The sequence below is a fragment of the Maniola jurtina genome, chromosome 11 (genome assembly GCF_905333055.1).
Source record: "Maniola jurtina chromosome 11, ilManJurt1.1, whole genome shotgun sequence".
NCBI lineage: Eukaryota > Metazoa > Arthropoda > Insecta > Lepidoptera > Nymphalidae > Maniola > Maniola jurtina.
Genome location: NC_060039.1, coordinates 9,515,481 through 9,537,340, shown reverse-complemented (window position 1 = coordinate 9,537,340; position 21,860 = coordinate 9,515,481). Strand labels below are relative to the sequence as shown.

The following is a 21,860-nucleotide window of genomic DNA, read 5'->3' as shown; positions in this document are numbered from 1 at the left end:
CTGAGACTGCAATCGATTAAGGATCAACAAATAGGCCGGTTAGAATTGGATTCCCATTATAGTGTTATAATCATCATTGCATATTGAATTGTGGAAGCTACCCCCTTCAACGGTGATCCCACTAGATTTTAACATGAGGTTATCAACCTAAAGAGCCGGCGACGCATTGGCGGTTCCTATGGTAAGTACTGCAAGCGGTAATCACATAACATCTGGTAACCCACCTGTTCTTAAGCTTGCTATTTATGAGCACGGGTCTTCCTTCACAATAAGAAGGGCTTAGGCCATAGGTACTCGACTCACTAGATTGACAGATTTCATACATCTTTGGGATTTGCTCTTTTTAATTCCCCTGTGCCTCGGAGAGCACATTAAGGCGTCGGTCCCGGTTATTATCAAGTATCACCAACATCTGATAACAATAAAACTCTAAGAGTCGAAACCTATTTTCGAATAAGTATGTGGAACGATCTGGGAACCCACCACATTACTATTCCACGACAACTCTTACTATTATGTGATTAATAGAAAAGGGTCGTCTCCTCAGAAATGAGAAATACGAAGCAGAGGGAGAGGAGAAACATCAGAAAGTTAACAAGTTTTGTTTGTAATTCACAGAGTCTCCGTACCACGAAGTGAGCGGTCTACCGGAGAGCTACGGCGGCGAGGACGGCGGCGCGGAGGAGAAGCCGCCGCACCTGTCGCTCAGCTACGACGAGTCGCTCGAGTCCGGCTACTCCACGCCCAACTCCCGCGCGCGCAGAGTCATCCGCGAAATCATAGTCTAAATACCCTCCACTCGCTTAAGTTGCTACCAAGATATCGACCACCAGACCATAAGACCACAGGGGGATCGATTCGGTAAACTGGCAGCTACGAGTTGCAGTGTGACGTTCCCAATCAGCTCTATTGGCTGACGCTCTTTCACTGCTATAATCTTATAGGTATCTACAATGCATTGTTGCATCAAGAATAGGTACTCTAAATTCAGCCAATCAACAATTGAGACTGTAGCAATGTGATGCAGTGCATTGTCCATATCCCCATCTGCTACACATGATGGCAGTTTTGATTTTTGAGGCAGCTCGGAAAAACACATCTTGTGTTCATTCCATTTCTGGATTCCATTCCACTGCTGGAGATTATTCCGATTGTAGTACGTCGCGTCGGTGCAATGCCTTCAGCTTCCTTGAATTTTTCAGGGAGGATTTAGAGTTACAACAGTCCGTATTACGCTTTGTAAAGTCCTGGATATATGATGGCAGAACGTTACACTGAACGCGTGTACAATTTGTAAAGATGCAGATAAAGTACTGTATTGTGGAGACTGGAGTGGTGTGATGTGACAGAAGGCGATCAGCGTTGAAAACATTTTATATGAAGACATGTTTTACATAACGACACTATTCCGTCCTGGCATAGCGCACTTACGCTCAAATTGCTCCGGTTATTAATCGTCACGCCAGACAGACACCATAACACAGTAGTCTGTCTGCACCTGCATACTGTATGAAGCATGTTACACTACAGAGGGCGTTGGCAGCAACGCACCTTCCTTGCGCAATCTGCAGTGTAAAATCCCTCAAACAATTCTTAGGCTAAGGTCTATAAACCGTACTTTGACTTTGCTCCATCTTTGCTCAGACTTAAGACGGAGTTAAAACGAGACAGATTTACATATGTATTTCTAAATCTGTCGCGTTTTAACTGCCAAGTCCTACGATGAAGAATTAGTACTTAAGTCTGAGCAAAATGAAAGTGCGCTATATAAATCTCAGCTTTAGCTCTCGAGGTTTGTTGTGGGTGATTCGGACTTCAGGTTTTTAGTTCGATCACTCTAATAACTTCATCATACGACTTAACACATTACATTCACTATGTGCATATTCATGTCATGTTAAGGTGGAAACATACTATTAACACACTATACCCATCTTGACGCCACGCAACGCGTTTTAATCCAAATGACCTACTTAAAATACATAGGTACTAATAGAAATAGATAAAAGCGTCTACAAATGAACCGCAGCAGCATGAGACTGCTGTGGTTAGTTTGGATACGCGTTGCTTTTCCTTGTAGCGCAACCAGTGTATATGTCGCAGGTATATTGGTTGAAAAAGAATTGTCCAATCAGAACGCTTGACGTCTACCACTGCCAACTTCACTCATAATATACCTATATTTATTATGTCACTAAAACCAGGCCGATTGTAAGAAATGAAGTCAATTGACAATCTACCGTTTAATTATAGTATCACTAGTGAGATTGTAATACTACGGTTTTGACAATATACCTTCGACATATGTATATATGCGTAGCCACCTGGGTATCAGCGGCGGACTAAGTTCCTCGGAGGCTCGGGGTGGCATCGCTTAATGAGGTCCCGTTCTCTGTTAATAATAAAATGTAACGGCAGGCGTAGCGAACGCGAAAAAAATTCTTTTACTTTATAGAAACGATCTTATTTGTATCTTTTCACTCTTTAGTTTTTTATGAGGCTTTCCAACTCCAAACCTATTCTATTTCACTGAACATTTCGGTATTTTTCTAAACTTCTCAAGGTTGGAGGCCCCCTTGGCCTCTCTCTTAGTCCGCCACTGCTAGGGATGCCTATTTGTTTCGACTGGGGTACAACCCCGCCGGCTGCATTTGCACGCCAAGTTGAGCCTCATGAGGAGGCCGCGTTTGAACTCGGCTATTTTCATACGACTACGCATTGCGTGACGTTGAATCGGGTGACATGTTGTATGTGTTTCTGACTTAAATGTTGCGTCCAGTTCCATCCCACGCGTATAAGATTATATTTTATGATGAATTAAAACTAAGGTTTTAATTTCTGCCTGATTTAATTATATGTATTTAAATTAGGAATTCATATAAAGACTTATTGTTGGAATTAGTTTAAGTTTTAGTTAATATTTTTATACTGCCAAAATTCCAAGTCACTATACTTACCTACTGTGTAATATCTACTCTGCCAATTCGGTATCACTATCGTAATATGTATGTATTATATCATTCATTGAGAAGTATGTTAAGAATTAAGAGAGTACTTAATAGAAAATATATTATACTTACCTATTAATTATTATTTTCTAATATGATTGAATATATGATCTCTTTAAAATAATGAATAATTACATACACAAACTTAATGTATCACCGTCAATTTTCTCCTAAGCATACTAAGGGCAGACACTAGATTCTTCTTCAAGATGATCTATGGGATGCCGAGTTCGCACACGGTCGCACGTGTGATATCAGCAGTATCGGGCGCATTATAATCAAATAAGTCACATTAAGAGATGAATTCTGCATTTTTTTTACATCGATGCACCATATTTTGTTACCACCCGCGTCAGCAATCACTCGACACCTGTATTTTCAGTACCTAAGTACTGAAAAATGCATTTTTTGAGACGGTAGTTGAGCCACCTGCTGGTCTTGCGGCCTTATGCAATCCACGTAGTGCATCGTACCTACGCATAAAGTCTAGGATATATACACTGATTGATAGTGTACTAATTTAAAATGACTCATTTTATGTAGGTACTTACTTAATTGATTTTAATTTTACTTATAAGACCTTTAACTGAGAAATTTTTATTTGGCATATCATCAAATCATTAGCTATCTTAAGAGACCTACATATCTACTTAATTGGTAGGTAAAGTTTTAAAAATATTCAAGGAACACGACCTGTTTCTGACTGGATAATTTTCACCGCTATAGAAAATTCAAAATTACATACCTACTCGTAAGTACCGTATTTATAGTATGGCAACGGGGTGGGGACGCCCCGTACACGCAGCCCGCGCGCTAACCCGGTGCGGGATAGCATGGGTGACGTGGTGGTGTACGGGGCGTCACGCTCCCCCGCCTCATTCCCCGATTGCCATCTCGACCTGTCGTTACTATAGGTACAACGTAGTATGCTAGGTAGTTATTATCAAATTATCCATTCCTTGACTTTAGTGCCATTATTGATTGGAACACATCAAACAAAAATTTTATTTAGAAAAAATTCAATCAATTTTTAAATTAGGTAAGTACTTAAGTAAGTATATTATATTTTTAGACTTTTTTACACCTCTTTAGGTTTTACAAATGTATAGACGAACTACAAAATGTTAACATCGAAATAATCACAAATTAACATCATACCTAATTAAAGTCATATTTCAAGCTTTAGACGCGCGAGATGAATGCCATCGGAGCCTGGTTTTTAAAATTATGTACATTTATTTTCAGCCACGAGGTACCTAAATAAATATAAAGGTACTTACTCGTATAATAGACATTAAGTTGAAGTGCGTACTAAGTACTGACCAGGAATATTCGCTTGTAATATAACAGCGAGGATTCGAACGTTATATCGTACGATAAGCCGAGCATTACATTTGTGCACTTTAAATTTGTAATGAATGATGATACAACTTTGAACATTGCTGTAATGAGCAGCTTATAATTGCCGAATGTTCCTGTGATCAGTACTGCACTGTAATATAAAGGTCAGAATACACCAGAGCATTTTATAGAAAACTTCCATGTAATATAACATTACCGCGTACACTGTACACCGTGACTATTACTACGAACGGTGAATACAACGTCTCGCGTGTACGTTTCAATGTTGGATTTGAAAGTCGCGAATTACATTGAAAATAAATAATTTATTAGGTAATACATTTATTTATTTATTAAAATTACTTGCCCGCGCTTGTCTTTGTTTGACGAAATGTAGCACAAATTCGCTCGTTGGTTTGTAAAATCAAGTTGTAACAAATACGTCGATCGTCCTGCTCAATTTTTGGTTCGTGAAAGGGTGACACATTCGATGAAATGATGGTTCTTTTACAAGTAAACGCTGGAATGTATACTCACCCTAAATCAAAATGAAATTTCAAACTGTTATATTACATCAATACTCCTAGTTGAGTCAGTACTCACCTGTAAATACTTATGTTATCTCATTGTGGATTCTTACTTTAGCTACAGTTGGCATACTTAGACAATTATATAGTTCGCGCAATCCTCAAGATGTCATTTATCTCGCATTCTACCTGTACCTAGGTAGGTAGCTTTTCAAAAACTTGTTTTCAAGTTTAGTTAGTTAATATTAGTTATATTTCGTTTAATCGTAGAGGTATTTTTAAATACTATCAAATTGACAGCTTTTACGCAATAATCACAAATTAATGATTTATGTATTATTAACTTTACTGTTTTATGTACCCTTAGAATTAGGTACATACTAGTTATTTGTTGTATTTACTATTTGTAAGCATAGAAATACTTAGTTCTTAAAAAAAAAAATTTATTACTAGAACATATTATATGTTTGTTGAATAGCTTCCAGGTTTGGATACATTTGACATGAACTCGATACTTAAATCTCATTTCATTAAGCTAGGTGTAAGTATTCTTTGTCATAAATTAACGAAATAGGCCCACCTTTTTCAAGTAGATTTAATTCCTTTTTTATATAAAACAGGTGCTATTTTATTGGACTGACTCATCAAGAATATAATATTATGTTAGATGCACTAAAAGCAATATAATTTCCTTCCGTGTCTTTGTTAATTTTAAGTTACTCATACTCAAATTACGCTGACTTTATAATTTAATGTAATAGATATTTTATAGTCTATTATAAATTAGGCCTCTCCGTTGTTGAAATTTTTGATTTAATTTTTCCTGTGAGCAATATATCTAAGTATATCTTCTAAATTACTTAACCTCCAGATATAATAATAAAATATACAATGTACATAACATAAGATTTGTATTAACCTCCTACAATTTCATTGTTATGTATGAACTTGCCTTCTCTTAAATGACGTAGGTTTATTTTTGCTGGTGCTTGAATATACACTGTAAGCATATAGGTACCTACCTTTATCAGATAACGGTAAAAGTTGCATTTTATACATTAGACATTATACTTTGGGTCCTTACATTAGGTATTTACGAGGTTCTAAAGCACTATCAAAGCCCCCTATAAAGGTGCGTCTAGATGACTATGATAAATCTTTAGTCTAGTCTAAACTATATAACATAAGATGGTTATATAACATGTTTCAAAACGTTTTTAATAAAGAAAATAATTTACCCACTGTACTTACTACTGTCGAAAATGTACTTATTACATGCAAAATATATGACATCAACCGTCTGTGCCTACTGTAATAATAGTAAGTAGGTACAAAGGTAGAAGATTGTTTCAAATAGGTATCAATGTTATATTAATCTGTGTTTACTTTTTAAGATACCTATGGATCCATTGTGGAAAAATATTTACGATGTAAAAAAAATTCATGCTAGTACATAAAATTAACTGCATACTTACTACAATTTTTGCCTCATTATATTTTTTGAAAGTACAGTCAATATCAAAACTCACAGAAAATGTTCCTCGCTTTTTTCTTTCCTAGTTTAAAAGAAGGTATTTAGGAAACTCTGAACGTACTTAAGAACACGGATCAAAAATTCTAATTTAAATGTTAGGTACTTTTTAAATTATGTATATTTAGTAGCATTCTCTTCACAAGGTAATTCACACTCTCAGAATTATAGAAACCTGTCTAATAAAAGTAAGTGTTTAGCTTTCTATGCCACAGTTCTCTGTTTTAATACGAGGAGCAGATGAAGATGGTCATCCGAGGTCGCAAATGCAAATCGAAGTTCCGAAATAAATTTTCATAAAAGTAATCTTCGAAATAGGTCCGTAGTTTTTGATAACCTTCCAAAACTTTTTTATGTTGTTTTACTTTACCTAGTAAAAAAATATAAAAAAATCACATATATGACTTCTGTTCTTGACTGTACAGTAATACTTAGTATTTAATTCAAACAGAAATAAGCTGATTTACTGCTTTGTGCATTAAATTGATACTCAATACTCCTGCGCATAACATCCACACATTATTTTAATACTCATTATTCAATTTTTCAAAACTGCGCAAATCTCTAGTCTTAAACTACGTAATAACAATTGGAAAAAGCAATTTTGATTTTATGCTAAGCAGACTTGATATCCTAGCATCAGACGTACAAGACTTAACAATACGTCCTGTATATTCTAAAGGTGCGTCCTGAAACATGTTTTCAAATACATATTTCATTATTGTATAACATTAACAGTTATCTTGACCACATGTTATATAACAATGTTAAATTGTGGATGTTTTATGTTATAAAAGTTTTTAACATATTACTCGATCTGGAGTCCCGTAAGTATATTTAAGCATTATCTAATAAACCGTGACTCATTTAGTAGCGCCAAAACAACTATAAATTCTGATGTTTGATTAATAAGATATTACAATTATTCAGGTAATTAGATAGGTATGCTTTTTGTAAATTATAGATGTAAGAACATGCATATTTTTTAAGGATTACTGTACTTAGGACGCCAAACGTTAATCGAAAGAAAATACGCCATATTTTAGATATAAGTTCATAATATTCATTATACTTATCTGTTGCAACAATAAAATGAATTTGTGGAACCACTTTGTAAATATTATATTGATTTAGTTTATTTCCTACTACTGTAACGTTCGGAAAATAAATGTTTCTCACTGACTTTTTGTATTTATTTTAAAAAGGATTTCTTTTCCCGGATAGCGGAAAAACTAGATAATATTATTAGGTAGATTCTTAGGGCCGGCGCACATATGGCAGAGCGCAACGCAGAGCATTTTTCACAATCAAAATATTATCGACATTGTCCTCATTGAAATAATATCTAAAATCAATTGTGCGGATATTCGCGCATCCGCGCGCAGTCCCGCGCGTGCTCGCGCTTTCTCTGGTAGAAATTCGCGTAATGTCTTTAGAAAACTTCGCGGGCATGCTCTGCGCTGCGCTACGCCATATGTGCGCCGGCCCTTAGGCATAATCTATAGAGGTGAATAATATTATTATTATCGTACAACTAACGTTTTAAGTCAAATCTCCGCTTATACTTTTGTTCGATCATACTCGAGCGCTTGCGCTCTTTATGTATGCTCTTACCTTTAATACAGCTTAAGCTACATGTTATTATCAAACTTATAATTTGTGCCAATGAGTACCTAAGTACGTCCTAGGTTCTGAAACTTAGGATATGTTAGTAGGTAGGTTTCAGATGTTTTTCATTGCATATGTATCAAATATCTATATTTTTATGACTAGGTAGGTATAAATTGTCGTTAGACAGTACTATCTTTATAGGTACCTAGACAAATACATGGGGAAATACTGGAAATATATAGGTAAATACATAGGTAATTCAGGGTTGTCTAGTCCTAAGCCGAATTCGTAAAATTAAGTTCCTTCTTTGGACTAAGCATTTAAGAGAGCTCTTCATGGTCTCTCCAAGTCGAGCGTGAGCGAGCGAGCGAGTGCTCCAATCGCTCCATGTCACCGAACTTCTTACAGAGTAGGTATATTTTATTCATAGATGCTAGATGTCGAAACATAATGTTTACCTATCTAATCTTGATACCTTTAATTGCAAAAAGAATAATGACACCATAAAATATATGGGGCGTAATTTTTTTTTAAATTGATATTAATACGAATAAATTGTTAGATTTAAAAGTTTATTTATCTAGTAGAAAAGTCACTTATAAGAGTCCTATAAAAATACCCCAAATTATTGATTTTCGACTGGTCCCAACTGCGCAACTGCGGTGTTTCATTCAAAGGCAAGTTGACAGAATGAAAGGCTAGAATAGAAGTCCTTTTTAATTTATCGTGTGAATTAGTAGGCTACTGTACGCACAAGTATTACTTAATTTTGGAAAAGTGGAAGGTTTTTGTTATAAGTTTTCAAGTTTTATACAAAAATGGGCAATACGCAGACTGGTGAAAAACCCTACAAAACCGGAAAGTCGCCCGCGAAGGGGAAACATTTCATAAGAAATCTAAACAGAAAAAGTTCTGGGAAGGAAGGCAAGAAACATGGGCGTAAAAAGAGCACCGGCAAGCGAGAGATCGCCGATAGAGAACTCGATAAAACATCAGAATCTGATAACAATGAAGCTATTGAGGCATCGGGTAACGATACGGTCGAGTGCGTGTTCAAAACATCGGGCCGGTACGAGCGGGGCGCGGAACGAGGCGTGCAGTCAGAGGTAACGGTGACCAGGTGCGAGCCGCAGCGCCCGGAGCGCCGGTCACCGACCCGCGACCAGTTGCCCGCCGCCGCCGCCGCCGCCGCCTCGCCCGCCGACCCATCCTCGTCCGACTCAGTGTTCACGGACCCCTTGACGCCGCTCGCCGTCGAGCTCAACCAGTGCTACTACTCCGCGGAGAGCGACAGCGCGCACGACGAACCGACGCGCGCGCACAACGATGCGCTCGCGCACAGCGCGCCTCTGACGGCCGACGGCACCTGTCGTGCGCCAGTTGCCGAAATGCCACACGATGACACCTTTTCGCCGATCTCCGGTGATAATTTGGAAAAAGAAGTAAAAAGTGACGTATTTGATGACACTAGTGGCAGAGAGGAAAATATTATGGGAGCGATAATATCGAGCGCAAGAGACGATTCCTTAGATCGTAAGGACCATGAGTGCAACCACGACTTTCTGGATAACCGGCTAAAGCCGAGTCCGGGGCAGACTTCCTTCACTATTTCCAGACATCGAAAAGTTGAACTGCCACCTGTTGCCGCTGAGAGCTCTCTCAATATTCTAGACAACGGTAAGTATCTACTTTAAAATTCCCTCTTAGAAATTATTAATTCCCTATAAAAATTATTATCTTTATATATTTACTACTTTTGAAGTTCTATTTTAAAGCGTTACCTATTTAAGTAGTCTAAAATATAGTAGTACCTATGTCAATCAAAAGGTTTATCATATTTTCATCTTATGTGATAATGATTATTTATCTATGTGAACACTTATCATTCTAAAATAACATAGGTATTTTACAGTTTTCTAGTAAACTGTATTAACTAAGCTATCATTATAAACATTAACCAACTACTTCACTTACAGATACATATTATGACATAATATATATATCTGTTACTGCTAAAGTACGTAAACCAGTTAGAGATGAGAGTAACTATTTAATCCGCAGACTACCTACCTACCTGGTAGAGTCGCTATTATTTCATTATTCAGATTAACTAGTTAAGCAGATAATGCTGAGATTCCCTAGGTAAGCTGCAGTCTAATGACCAAGCATTCGTTAGATTCAAAATAAATAGGGGCTTTAGGGGTTTTGAGGAGGCGTGGTAGACTATGACCAAAACCCTTCTCATTCTGGGAGGAGACCCGTCCACTGTAGTGAGCCGGCGATGGGTTGATCATGATGATGATGAATAAGGCTTTATGTTGGATTACCTAAACCATCTATATGTTCATGAATAATGGATAAAATTAGATCGAATGTGGTCCTAAATGAAATCTAAGTACTCTGACTCACACTGGCTTGTCCGTCCGTCCGTCCGTTCGTCGTGTCTTTCAAGAAAACCTATAGGGTACTTCCCGTTGACCTAGAATCATGAAATTTGGCAGGTAGGTAGCTCTTATAGCACAAGTAAAGGCATAAATCCGAAAACCGTGAATTTGACGTTACATCATTAACATTTTTTTTGAAATGTGTTTCAATTTTCAAAGTAAGATAACTTATACCAAGGGGCATCATATGCAAGGGCTTTACCCGTATATTCTTAAACAGATTTTTATTTATTTTTATACATAATAGATTTTGATTTATCGTGCAAAATGTCAGAAAAATTACCCGAATACGGAACCCTCGGTGCGCGAGTCTGACTCGCACTTGGCCGGTTTTTTGTAAAGAGCGAAGCCACAACCACAAGCTTACGAAAGGGGTCAAAAGCCGAGTGGACCGAAGGTGGTATGCGTAACGAAACGAAGGTCGAGCAGATGAAGCTAAATGAAGGGACAAGCGAGTCTTCTGGCGTAACCCATTTACAAAACTTGACACTCTGGAGCCTCTCATTAATTAATGAGTCGGATTTACTTAGTATTATTTTCTTTTTACGTAGCTATAAATATACCCAAAATAACGGTATAATAACATGTGTTGTCTGAACCTCACTGTATTTAAGCAAGTAGGTACCTACGGAATCATCTGTGATAGATGCTAGGTACTTCACATTAATAATTATAATTCCGCACTCGTATTGAACCCCGTTATGTCCAGATTATCTAGTTAATATTAACGACTTTCGTACTCTAGAGGTAACATCATAAAGTACCTAGAAAGTAGTAAGATACATACTTATTATTTATATACCTATGTTAGGCCGAACAACAACCTGTCCGAGTAGAAGAATAATTTCAAGAAGTAGAAACTGCTGTTGATGTATTAATTATTGATTACGATAGGAATCGTTAGACCAAACCTTAGAAAAATAATAATTTATGCCGTAAAATTAAAACCTGTAACCTGTCTGCCTGTAAGAGCTTGATAGAGCAATAAAGCCGCCTTTGCAACATCTAGTATAGTTTCCCCTAATGTTTTTTGTTGTATGTAATGTTTGTGTGTGCATTAAAGTTTTCCAAATAAATAAATAAAACCATATTCCAGAGAACGACCGTCGTCACTCCAGTGTTAGCGACGTGCCCATGTCTGACTCGAACGTACTCCGCAAAGTTGCGTCGCTCACTCTCGATAAGCACACGGAGTCGCGAGTGGTGCGCCCAAAGTTTGTACCCGAGAAGTTGGATTTTCAACTGTATGAAAAATTCGAAGGTTTGTAAATTAACTTTGTTCTTACTAGTCCGAGAGCCCATAGCAAAATTGAAGGAGGTGCTTGAAAAAGATTTAACGTAGGTACGATAAAACTTGTTCGTTATCCGAGTTCCTGTATTAAGGTAAAATAGACTTCCAAGTAGCCAGGTTGTCCGTAATGACTAATGAGTAAGTATAAGGGGAGGGGGGGTTGTTGTTGTCTCAGCAATTGCCCGTAAAAATGTAAAATGTACATATACCTAGGTATAGTGTAATATAGTTTAAGTACCTACTTAAAAAGTTTCAATCCAATCGAATGAACGACGTGCGAGCTGCTAATGCAAAATGCAAGGGAGACATACGAGAAACGGATAAACAGACATTCATTAATTTTTATATCTATACCTACTGACAATGACTATGAAGAGGAAAAATTAGTTTGTTTGTTTGTTATCGATACACTCTGAAACTACTGAACCGATTTTTATAATTTTTAAAATTTCTTTCGGCATAATAAAGCTACTTTATCCAGAAGTTACATACGCTATATAAACTGCATACGAGTACGTACCGCGGATAAAGCCGAGAGAAAAACTAGCATTAGATATTTCTTTATTAGCCATAATTTATGCTTCTAAAGTGAAACAAGAAAGTAGAAATTGTCCGTACTCCGTAACCGTAATCCGTATTGGTATAATGACTTGATGAATAATAATTCTACGGTTTTATTATGTTAATATGGATACAATATACGTTACTACTATTGTATGCATACATGATAAAAAGTGTAAACATTAAATCTGTTGTTTTTTGCTTATTAAGATAGCCAGTAAAGCGATGGGTTGATGATGATGATCCATCACCGGCCACTATTGACCACAGATCTCCTCACAAAATAAGCATGATTTTGCCATAGTTTACCATACTTGCCAAGAACGGATTGGCAGACTTCTCCCATCTTTGAGAACATTATGGAGACCTCTCAGGGATGCAGATTTCCTCTCAATGTTTTCCTTTACCATTAAGGGCGAAGCGACCGGCCTGCCCGCGAAATTCAAATTTAATTTGGTTTTTCGCAATTTATAAACTAATACGATAACGTAGGCTTATGGCATTCTGATTCCGACAGTGGCAGTATCATCCTCACAGGTTTATATAAAAATCTTTACTTGAAAAGGTCCAGTTTAAGAAATTAATTAAAGTATCGACTATTCTCACAAATTAGTCGATCCTGGCACCTGAAGGTTCATAAATAATAACCAAATCAAATCATACATGCTCTTATTTAAATGGCGTTTGCAGAATACACTACATACCAACTTTATCTATATAAAGAGGTAGAAGTTAATTTTTGAGTTTTGTATGTAGCTTTCTTTTATTGCACGAAAATGCAAAGTTCCTTTGTAGGACACGCGGACGAAGTTGCACGCAAATGCTAATGATGAATACAAAGATAAAACGCTTATCTACTTATCTTTAATTGCCTAATCTAGGCAGGTAGCGTTAATGGGTAGTCTTTATCAAAAGCAAATCATTTCGCATCGTAGTGAATACGTGACCAAATAAGTTCTTTGATTCTCCGATCGCGGTGTTGTACAATAAAAATATAATGCAGCTCTCAAGCAACAGAGTCAACTTTGCTACCTCTTTCTCACAGTATAACTACGTTCAGTTATTGTGTAACAATCGGCCTACGAAAAAGCGTATTATAGATATCGTGACCATCCTAGGCCTCCATACTGATGATAAAGCGCGGTTTGGCGCTGAAACAATTTATACATCCAAAGATAAACCAAAACAATTGCCAATAAATAGAAGTGCATATGTGTTATGTGCCCTCAAAAAGTTGAATTTCAAAACTAACAAAACAAAGTGTTGGTCAAAATTGTTTTTATCTGTATACGGCGAATACTTAAATATGGAGGTTGTGTGGGATTTAAGAACACGAACTACGATAATGGTAATTAGTGAAGAAACAAGTAAAACTGTGTGGAGAATAAATTTATCAAAAATTAATGTACTTGGGATACCTAGCCATCGTAAGTTATAATTTATTTATTGCCTATAATAATATGCGGGTGCGTGATACCCACTGATTATTATTATTTATTAGGGATAATAATCTATTACTATTGTAAGTTGATGGTAGCTATTATAATTTATACTATGTCAGAAGTCAGGAACCTTCCCGTCAGAGCGGGAGGTTCCTGCAAATGCCCATAACAATATCATAAAATCAACTCAATCGAATGAACGATGCGTAAACAAGGCGCAAACGCATTTATTGCAAAGGCCGGGAATTAACTGCAGGTCGAGTATGAGTTTGAAGGCCGAGCCGTAGGCGAGGACTTCACTAAACAGACAGACAACAAAGTGATCCTATATGGGTTCCGTTTTTCTTTTTGAGGTACGGAACCCTAAAAATGACAAAAAAATTACCTTTTCTTTTTTTATCTCCTTAAAATGCGTTAAAGAAAAGTCCACAGATGTTTTACAGGAAAAATATTTTCGAAATCGAAAAATATTGAAATAAGAAAAAAATAAGAAATAAATTGCGAAGTTTTACGGTCTAAATAAAGAGATTTGTTTTTGAGGTAGATTAATAACCAAATATCGGTAAATAGGTGCCTATGTATAACAAGGTTCTATCCGAGCTACGGTCTACGGAACCCCCAGTCAGTTTGTTCATGGCATTCATGGTCTTAATACGTCCATGGTCTTCATAATGATGGTCTTTCTTACTTAGCTGGCAACTTTTCAGTTTCAACATCAAACGTCAAAATGACTTCGTCTGTGGTGGCGTTTGCTGGCGCGCGTGTTGTGCCTTTTTGGAGTGTTTTTTTTTTTTTTGTTGAAACTGACTGGATCAAGCGCTTTAAGGGGGTGCCGTGCGTATGTCGGCGAGCGCCGGCACAGACGGGATCCATACTTGTATAGTTTAACTAACTCGTTACAAATAACTACAAACTTGACATTGGCTAATCTTTGTAAAGCCAGACGAGAGGGGGAAAAAAAAAGAGTGACTTTGACATTTAAATTTAAATTCGATAAAAATAAACTTCACTGGAGAATGGGGTACCTACGGTACCTATTTTTTCATTTTTATTTTTTGGTAATAAAACCTACTAATTTACGAATTGTGCGACAGGTATAGAAGGTCTATTATTTTCATATTATGGATTAAAACAGTACTTAAAATAATTTAATTTATTTACAATGGAAAGTTCTGTACTTACTTAATATTTTCTTAGCTCGTATCTTTCTTGCTATCGTTTTTAATTATTATTACAAGGAACTCGTCAGACTTTTCATGTTAAGTTCTGATGTTTTAATTGTTTTGAATTTCAGGGCAGATGCTTCTCAACTGGTTTCTTTCATCAATATCGGAAGATAGTCATTTAAAACATTCCCTAAGTTGTCAAGATTTGAAAACACTTGGAGTTCAATATTGCACTCACCTCCTGGCAGCTGGCGTGCTACAGCAGATTTCTGATAAAGATGCACCCACAGAGAACATTTTTAAGGTAGGTACCTACAGTAAAACTTCATTATAACCCTGAGCAAAGTGAAACAAAAACATGTTATAAGCAAGATAAGGCTATAGTGGTTAGAAAATAGGGCATTTTTTTCAAAAATATAGTTGGCTTAATCATGTATTAATAAATTATTAGTACTGTATTATAGCTGTTAGTGAACATAGGAAGAATATTCTTCCAATAAAGGCCTTGTTTTTATTACAAAGTAGATAAGTATTATGAGTTATTGTAAGTTGGTATAGAAATAGCAACTTTAAACAAAAAGAGGATCCAAAAATTAAACTGGCTTTATTTGCTTGAATACTAAACTCACTCAATTGTAAGTGGAGATAGGATTTTAAAGCAGTAGGTACAAATCCTCGGCAGCATGCGTGGATAGATTCACTATGAAATATTGGTGACTTCTAATAGAAAAATTATTACAGCATATCTTTACATTATCTAATAATAGTTTCAGTAAAGCTATATAAAATATGTTCAATATATAGCCATATTGAACATATTTTTTACTATTTGAATATATATATTAATAATTGTTTTATTTCAGCCTAACCTAATGTATTATTGGTCTCACATGGAGTTGCCAGCCTCCCAACCTGTTACCCCGGGAAAAATTGATAGATCTACATGGCCTCCTGAAAGAGATACTTTACTAACAAAGCAAAACCAAGATGTTGATGTTAGTAATAAAGAGTATGAATTCACTGAGGAAATAAGTGATCTAGTTAAAGCTAAAATTGTAATATCAGACCTCAAAAGAAAACTATTAGAATTAGAAACTCAATTAGAAAATATCAAGACCAGCGCTCAATTTAGTTTAAAGAATAAAAATTTTCAAAATTCTTTAATAACTTCTCAAGAAAGTTTATCATATAGTAACAAAAATGATTTAGTTAGCAAAGAGGTACAAACATGCAATGGTGATGAAATAAGTAGGCTGGCTACTACACCTGTGATACATACATCTAAGGATGATTCCCATGTAAGAACAAATGTAAATATGGATACAACAATAGGAATAAGTAGATTAGATTACCAACATGATTTACTTGGTAAAGACATTGAAGGGAAACCTGAATACAGATCTGAAAAAATAGAAAATTATTGTAAATTAAACAAAAGTCGAGATTATAATAAGTCATATTGGAAAGATGAGATAGAGGATAACATTCCCAATGATAATAAAATGAAAAGTGACAGAGGAACAGAAATCTTATGTATGAATCTTAAAAATTATGATCAACATATGAAATCAGATGAATCAAATATTGAATGTGAAAGCTCATCTGAGTCTTTTTTAAGCACAACAACCGAGCTATTGAGTGACAAAAGTAACAAATCTATGGATATATTTGGACAAGATAAAGATGTGAAAAATATTACAAACTCAATCATTTCTTCAACTTCTGCTCAAGTTCTTTTCAAGAAAAATGATATGAAAACTATGAAAACAATTGCTGCTGCAAGTCAATCTTCATCAGAATTACCAACTTCTCAATTGGTTTCAGAAGTGGATCCTTCTTTGAAATTATCAGAAGTAGAATCAAGTTTATCTAGATTGAGTAGTAATCAACTCTCAGAAAGCGATGCAGGTCAGCTCCCACCGCCACTGCCTGGTATGTCCCCATCGCCACCTCCTATGCCTGGAACAAATAAAACTCCAAGTCCTATATCAACAATCAAAAAAGAAATATCAATACAAGATTTTGAATCATCAACATTGAAAAATTCTACCACATCTAAAATGGAATCCTCCCCATCTACAAATAAACAATCACAAATCAATAAGGGAGATATTGTTGAATCAATACAAAAATCTTCTGTGGGGCCATCAGCAGATAACAAACATGCTCAACCTTCAACACCCTCACCTCTATCACTATCCATGCCAGACATGGACACTCCAACACCCTCAATACCAGAAATGGGCCGTCAACAAACCCCAATGCTGAGTATGGCACCCCCACCACCTCCAATGCCGGGTATGGCCCCTCCACCTCCTCCAATGCCAGGTATGGCCCCTTCACCTCCTCCAGTGCCAGGAACGGGTCCCCCACCACCCCCACCAATGCCTGCTATGGGCCCTCCACCTCCTCCAATGCCAGGAATGGCTCCTCCACCTCCCTCAATGCCAGGAATGGCTCCTCCACCTCCCCCAGTGCCAGGAATGGGCCCTCCACCTCCTCCTATGCCCGGAATGGGCCCTCCACCTCCTCCAATGCCAGGAATGGGTCCTCCACCTCCTCCAATGCCAGGAATGGGTCCTCCACCTCCTCCAATGCCAGGAATGGGTCCACCACCACCTCCGATGCCTGGAATGGGTCCTCCACCTCCACCAATGCCAGGAATAGGTCCTCCCCCACCCCCGATGTCTGGCATAGGACCACCTCCACCGCCTATGGCGGGACTAGGACCGCCTCCTCCTCCGATACCTGGCGTCCCTGCCCCACCACCGATAGCCGCTAGCCATACTGGACCTGCACCTTTTCCAGCACCTCCCGTTGGAGGGTGGAATATGCAAAGAGCTAGTAAGTAGAAGATGCTGAAGTTGATATTCCATCATGTTAAAATGTTATTTTTAAAGACAAATTTATTTAATTTTAGCTCTGCGGAAACCTCCGATAAAACCAACGGCGCCTATGAGACCTCTGTATTGGACTCGAATTTTAGCAGCACCATCACCACCAACCTGTCAGGGTGAGGCAGAATCGTCAAGTTTTAAACCATTGTGGTTAGAAATTGAAGAAGCCAGGATAGACAACATCGATGAATTCACAGATCTGTTCTCGCGACAAGTCGTCAAAGCCCCAGTTAAGAAAAAAGTCGAAGTGAAGACTAAAATCCAGCCAATAAAAATTTTAGATAGCAAAAGATCTCAAAATGTTGGTATACTCGCCCAAAGTTTACATGTGGAGTTTTCAGAAATCGAAAATGCAATATACAATTTCGATACATCAGTTGTCAGTTTAGAAGCCTTGCAACAAATTTATGAATTGGTACGAAATTATTTAATTATATATAGCTTTGATTATATTCCTGCCTAGATAAGACAGTGAAATACATAGTAGGTTTGGAAAAATGCACTATATTGGTTATTAACATTATGCTTGTTGCATAGCGATTGCTCTGCGAATACTACCTGTGATCAAAGGATTTAAAAAGTTTAAACCCAACCTAACAAGTAAACTGCATATAATCATAACATTAAATAAATACCTCTTACAGAGAGCTACTCCTGAAGAATTAATGCTCATAAAGGAACATTTAGTTAACAAACCTGATACTCCGTTGGATAAGCCAGAAGCCTTTTTACATGATCTCTCTGGAATACATCATTTTGCTGAGAGAATATCCTGCTTTACATTCCAGGCGGAATTCGATGACGCTGTAAATACAATCATGCACAAATTGGATAACTTGAAACATACTTGCGAGGTAAATTTATATTTTATTTATTGTAGTGATAAAGGATCTTTTTCAAGGATTGCTAGTTAAACTACTTATTGACAAAATTAATAGATTTTCAATAGCGAATGGAGCCTAAACATCTCTCTAGAGTCTAGACCTACTCAGGCATTGTAGTCTCGTTATTTTTCCCTACTTAAAATGGCTTCCATAGATTGGTAGTCTGGTCTAGTAAGGAAATAAACACAATATAAAAATTAAGAAGCACTGTTTCACCTTGCCACTCGCCTTAAAACTTTAGATCTTAAAAAAAAATACAATATGATGAATTATTAACCTTTTATGTTAAAGTAGGTATCAATTCAAATCACTATTCTCAAAATAGTGTTGAACAGATTTTTTTTTTATTTTCACCAATAGTACAGTTCACGACAGTTAGGGAACTTCAAACGAAACGTCGAGGCTTCGACGTCACTGGCAGGCGTCAGATCTTAGTACATACATTTGATGCAGGTAGCCCTAAAGTAGCCCTATTTTTCTTTAATTTTACGTCACCATAGCCTAATATTTGACATATCGTCGCTTCAGGATCAAATCGAAAGTTCCCATACTCTTGTTCACTCTGCCAATAGTTACGAATATGTTGTGAAGAATGTCTGTCCCAGATAAGATTTCTATAAAAATCTTTAACAACTCTAAGTTGTTGAAGATTTTTATAGAAATCTTCGACATCAATCAATCTGCACCATCTGTTGTATTTGTTTTAGTTCCTCATGACCAATGAATCTCTGAAGCATTTATTTTCTATTATCTTGGCGATCGGCAACTATATGAATGGCGGCAATGGACAAAGAGGACAAGCAGACGGTTTTGGACTGGAGATACTTTCGAAACTAAAAGATGTAAAGGTAAATAAAGTGAAAGTTTCTGAAATTATTATTAGAGAATAAGATTTTGTATACAACTAGGTGATACTCGCGACTTAGCCCGCGTGGATTTAGGTTTTAAAATCACTGCCAACTTTTTGTTTTTAAGAACACAAGAAAGATTCCTGGTTTTCTTTTCCGCACTTAAACATTGTCTACCGTCCATACTGCACAACTGATGGAAACGTTTAAGGTCGGAAACTTCCCCAGGGAGAATAAAGATTACCGTCCGTTGTACGCAAGTGACAATGTCGTTTCCAATTGCAGTCGAAGCAGTCGAACGTGACGCTGCTGCACTTCATCGTGCGCGCGTACATGCGCGCGTGCGGCGGCGCGCTGAGCGGCGCGTGCGCGCTGCCCGTGCCCGAGCCAGGCGACGTGCTGCGCGCCGCCGCGCTTGACTTCGCGGATGTCGCCGCCAGCCTCGCCACGCTCAGGACTAATCTTGATGGTGACTTACTTGATAACTGTTTATCTCTGTGCGTCGTATCCCTCGTTACCGAGGGATGACACCGCTTTCCATTAACCAGATAATTGTAGGAAGTTCTTTTGTGATAATATTAATAATGCGGTGGGTTACCAGATCCTTCAGCATACAACTCTAATAGAGAACAACATTTCAACTCTTCGCTATCATCACTTGTTAATGATAATAACCGACACCGACGGGTGACTTCTTAACGTGCTCTCCGAGACACTATTCGGGGAAACTATTCAGGTCAATATTGCTTTTCAATCGCAATCAATTGGTATGTATTGTCTAGGCCATACATCCCTCGACAACCATATTTTTTTACAATATTCAAATATTAGTATTCATTTATACAATTTCTAAAAACGCAACAGTTATAAGAGTGGCTGTTTGACGAAAATGTTTGAACTACAAATCATTATTGTAATTGAAAGGTTTAGTCATTTAATAGGTATCTTATATATTTAATTTGTTTCTATTACAGAGTGCCGAAAAAAAATGGAGAAAGTACTTGAGACTGATGCCTCACAAAAAGGAGATGAGAATGCAAGCGGCGAATGCACGAAGAGACTCGATGTATTCAAAGATAAGATGACAACCTTCCTAAATGCAGCTGAAGAAAAACTAAAGACTGAAAATGAGAATATGTGTGAATGTCGAAATAAATTCATTGCAACTGTGAAGTTCTACCAGTATTCCCCAAAGAATGGCAAAATTGATGACTGCGAGCCAAAAGAATTCTTTTCATTGTGGACATCATTTTGTACCGATTTTAAAGATATTTTTAAAAAGGAGGAACAGATTGCTATTAAAGAAAAGTGAGTTACTACTTCATCCAAACTCCGCCATTTATTCTATGTAGGCTTATTTACAGGCATTTATGATAGGTCAAAACAGTTTACATGCACAATGCCAAAAACCAAATGCCAAAATCAAAATTGTGGCGTTTTGCGATAATGAAAGATCACATACGCAAAGCACCAAACACGTAAATAAAGCAAAATCGAAATGATTAGAAATATCAAACCCAGAAGCAAGCAGTTTAAGCAAGGTGTTCTGAAATATTACGACTTCTTAAATTTAAAGGGTCTACTACTTGAAACTTAAGCATAAGACAAACCCCCCAAAGAGCTGAGGCACGGCCTCTTGAAAACAACTAAACTTAAACAAAAGCTTTATTTACTTAAGCATTTTTTTGTTTCAGACTTAAAGAAACCAAAAAGCTTCAATGTGAACGGAAAGCGAATACTCAACCCAAGAAAGAAGGTGGACTGAAAGCTCGTCTACAAAAGTTATCCAGTGCTAGAAAATGAATTTTGTAATGCATTAACTAGATTAAAATATTGTTTGAAGTGGTTGCAAATTTAACTTATGGATGCTTTTAAATATACATTAAAAATAGATTTTGTAAATGAATATTGTTACATGCATTTTTATACAAAACTAAACTTGCAGAAGATCTCATCTCAATGTGATTTTTAACTAATCATATCTGCCCAGTAAAAGCTTGATGCATCACTATTTTTTATTGTAACTATATTTGTTTGTATTCAGCTTTAAATTACACACACTTTGATCCAGTAACTATTAAAGTAAAAATTGATCTGGTGTCAATAAATAGCAAACTTTTGGTAGCAAATCTACTTAAATAGGTTTCTGTTATGTTTAGGGTAAGATGGCTGTCAGATTATATTTATGATGTTCAGCACAAAAACAAATGCTAATAAAATTAATTAGACAAATTCATAAAAGATAACAATGTATAACAATTTGCTCAGCCTTCATTTTTACTTGAAATACCTATAAGAGATATTTGCTA

At 36.8% G+C, this 21,860-nt stretch overlaps 2 protein-coding genes and 1 long non-coding RNA gene across 5 annotated transcripts in view; 2 read left to right on the top strand and 1 right to left on the bottom strand.

Moving 5' to 3' along the window:
- LOC123869628 (hemicentin-2-like) overlaps nucleotides 1-15,237 on the top strand; it is a 42,645-nt gene extending 27,408 nt beyond the window's left edge. The window contains exons 12-13 of one of the 2 annotated variants that reach the window (XR_006796932.1): nucleotides 619-6,212; nucleotides 15,227-15,237. Coding sequence is in view for 1 of the 2 variants with exons in the window: in XM_045912610.1 (XP_045768566.1) it covers nucleotides 619-788 (170 nt within the window). In the remaining variant the exon portion in view is untranslated. Of the gene's footprint in view, nucleotides 1-618; nucleotides 7,590-15,226 lie in introns of those variants that run through there. The other variant, XM_045912610.1, reaches the window with a different exon arrangement.
- On the bottom strand, nucleotides 3,719-21,021 carry LOC123869647. Its single transcript, XR_006796933.1, has 3 exons — nucleotides 20,937-21,021; nucleotides 9,578-9,580; nucleotides 3,719-3,728 (listed from the first exon to the last, which is right to left on the bottom strand). It is a non-coding gene; the product is annotated as an uncharacterized LOC123869647 (long non-coding RNA).
- On the top strand, nucleotides 8,705-21,457 carry LOC123869627 (formin-2). Of its 2 annotated transcripts, XM_045912608.1 has the most exons (10): nucleotides 8,705-9,695; nucleotides 11,559-11,723; nucleotides 15,051-15,226; nucleotides 15,786-17,766; nucleotides 17,843-18,234; nucleotides 18,464-18,673; nucleotides 19,411-19,551; nucleotides 19,837-20,020; nucleotides 20,526-20,859; nucleotides 21,246-21,457. In XM_045912608.1, the coding sequence occupies exons 1-10, from the start codon at nucleotides 8,837-8,839 to the stop codon at nucleotides 21,352-21,354; spliced, it is 4,551 nt and encodes a 1,516-aa protein (XP_045768564.1). In that variant the 5' UTR covers nucleotides 8,705-8,836; the 3' UTR covers nucleotides 21,355-21,457. The 2 variants fall into 2 exon arrangements, with proteins under 2 accessions (XP_045768564.1, XP_045768565.1); XM_045912609.1 differs by lacking the exons at nucleotides 8,705-9,695; nucleotides 11,559-11,723 and adding an exon at nucleotides 13,191-13,741.
- Nucleotides 21,458-21,860: the final 403 nt, after the last annotated feature.